Here is a 2,500-nt window from a genome sequence, read left to right as displayed (position 1 = left end):
GTGTGTGTGTGTGTGTGTCATACATTTCGTCAGCGTCTCAGTCTCAGCACGTGTTCCATACAATACAGGCTTAAACACAAAGCACAAGGATTTAACCCCCTGAATGCTGTTTAATATAATCTGAATACTGGTCCATGATTTAGATGTATAGTTGTAATACTACATAAACCTACGTTATGAGGAAGTTGTATTGAACATCCACACGGGGCAGAGAGCTCAACGGACCATCTCTCCACACGACACTTTTAATTCCATCTCCAAGGGAACCCACTTCATCAATCTCTCTGTTCGGCTTCCTGCTCTTCTGTCTTCATCCTGGAATTGTTTCGTCATGCAGCAGATGGCTGTCTGGGGTCTTGGCGACAGTGATGGAACAATACTGATATACTGATATACTGATATACTGATATACTGATATACTGTAGCTGATGTGATAGTGTTGACAGTAGTGATGGAACAATACTGATATACTGATATACTGATATACTGTAGCTGATGTGATAGTGTTGACAGTAGTGATGGAACAATACTGATATACTGATATACTGATATACTGTAGCTGATGTGATAGTGTTGACAGTAGTGATGGAACAATACTGATATACTGATATACTGATATACTGTAGCTGATGTGATAGTGTTGACAGTAGTGATGAGAACATACTGATATACTGTAGCTGATGTGATAGTGTTGACAGTGCTGATGGCGGAAAAACATATAATATCTTCGGAAAGTATTCAGACCCCTTGACTTTTTCTACATTTTGTTATGTTACAGCCTTATTCTAAAATTGATACAATATTTTTTATTTTATCAGCAATCTACACACAATACCCCATAATGACATCACAATACCCCATAATGACATCACAATACCCCATAATGACATCACAATACCCCATAATGACATCACAATACCCCATAATGACAAAGCGAAAACAGGTTTTTAGAAATGTTTGCAAATGCATTAAAAATAAAAATCTGAAATACCTTATTTACGTAAGTATGGTGCATCCTGTTTCCATTGATCATCCTTGAGAGCCTGTTGTTATCTGAAGTGGTCCTACTGGGCCTGGTACTGGGCCTGGTACTATCTGATGTGATTCTACTGGGCCTGGTACTATCTGATGTGGTTCTACTGGGCCTGGTACTATCTGATGTGGTTCTACTGGGCCTGGTACTATCTGATGTGGTTCTACTGGGCCTGGTACTATCTGATGTGATTATACTGGGCCTGGTACTATCTGATGTGATTCTACTGGGCCTGGTACTATCTGATGTGGTTCTACTGGGCCTGGTACTATCTGATGTGGTTCTACTGGGCCTGGTACTATCTGATGTGGTTCTACTGGGCCTGGTACTGGGCCTGGTACTGGGCCTGGTACTATCTGATGTGTGTTACCTATATGATAGCTATGTTTAAATGTGTCTGTGTTTCTCTCCTCTCCTGTCCTCTCTCCTCTCCTCTCTCCTCTCCTTATCTTTCCTCTCCTGTCCCCTCCTCTCCTCTCCTGTCCTCTCCTCTCTCCTTTCCCTCCTGTCCTCTCCTCTCTCCTTTCCTCTCCTGTCCGCTCTCCTCCTCTCCTTACCTCTCCTCTCCTTACCTCTCTCCTCTCCTGTCCTTTCCTCTCCTCTCCTCTCTCCTTTCCTCTCCTCTCCTCTCTCATTTCCTCTCCTCTCCTCTCTCCTTTCCTCTCCTCTCCTCTCTCCTTTTCCTCTCCTTTCTCCTCTCTCCTTTTCCTCTCCTCTCCAGTGTTCCACTTCTCCCAGCGGTTCACCACGGTGGTTCCAGAGAGCTGTATGTTGATCTTACTGGGTCTGGTACTGGGTGGCGTAGTACTGCTGACCAGTAAGAAACAGCTGTACCAGCTAGAGCCTGGCCTCTTCTTCCTCTTCCTCCTGCCCACCATCGTCGGTAGGTGGATCTCAACTGCATTTCCCTCGATTTCCTCACAAGTTAGCGAGGTCATTGTCCCGTGTGTTCTGTATCCTGTGCGTATGACAGATATTTGATTTGATTTGATTTAGGTGACGCGGGGTATTTCATGCCCGCGAGGCTCTTCTTTGACAACCTGGGAGCCATCCTACTGTATGCTGTGGTGGGAACTCTCTGGAATGCATTCTGTACCGGCTTCTGCCTCTACGGGGTTAAACTTATGGGGATCATAGGTGAGTCAAGCCGCCTGGGGGGGGTCAGAGGAGAGTCGAGCCGCCTGGGGGGGGTCAGAGGTGAGTCGAGCCGCCTGGGGGGGTCAGAGGTGAGTCGAGCCGCCTGGGGGGGTCAGAGGTGAGTCAAACTGCCTGGGGGGGTCAGAGGTGAGTCGAGCCGCCTGGGGGGGTCAGAGGTGAGTCGAGCCGCCTGGGGGGGTCAGAGGTGAGTCAAGCCTCCTGGGGGGGTCAGAGGTGAGTCAAACCGCCTGGGGGGTTCAGAGGTGAGTCAAACCGCCTGGGGGGGTCAGAGGAGAGTCGAGCCGCCTGGGAGGGGTCAGAGGTGAGTCG

At 47.8% G+C, this 2,500-nt stretch overlaps 1 protein-coding gene across 1 annotated transcript in view; it reads left to right on the top strand.

The window, feature by feature from the left end:
• slc9a5 (solute carrier family 9 member A5) overlaps positions 1-2,500 on the top strand; it is a 100,290-nt gene that overhangs the window by 41,954 nt on the left and 55,836 nt on the right. The window contains exons 2-3 of the mRNA XM_082969909.1: positions 1,755-1,916; positions 2,030-2,170. Coding sequence (XP_082826035.1) covers positions 1,755-1,916; positions 2,030-2,170 — 303 coding nt within the window. The remainder of the gene's footprint in view (positions 1-1,754; positions 1,917-2,029; positions 2,171-2,500) is intronic.

This window comes from Salmo salar, chromosome 26, assembly GCF_965601325.2.
Source record: "Salmo salar chromosome 26, fSalSal1, whole genome shotgun sequence".
NCBI classification, from domain to species: domain Eukaryota; kingdom Metazoa; phylum Chordata; class Actinopteri; order Salmoniformes; family Salmonidae; genus Salmo; species Salmo salar.
This window is presented reverse-complemented; position numbering and strand designations above follow the sequence as displayed.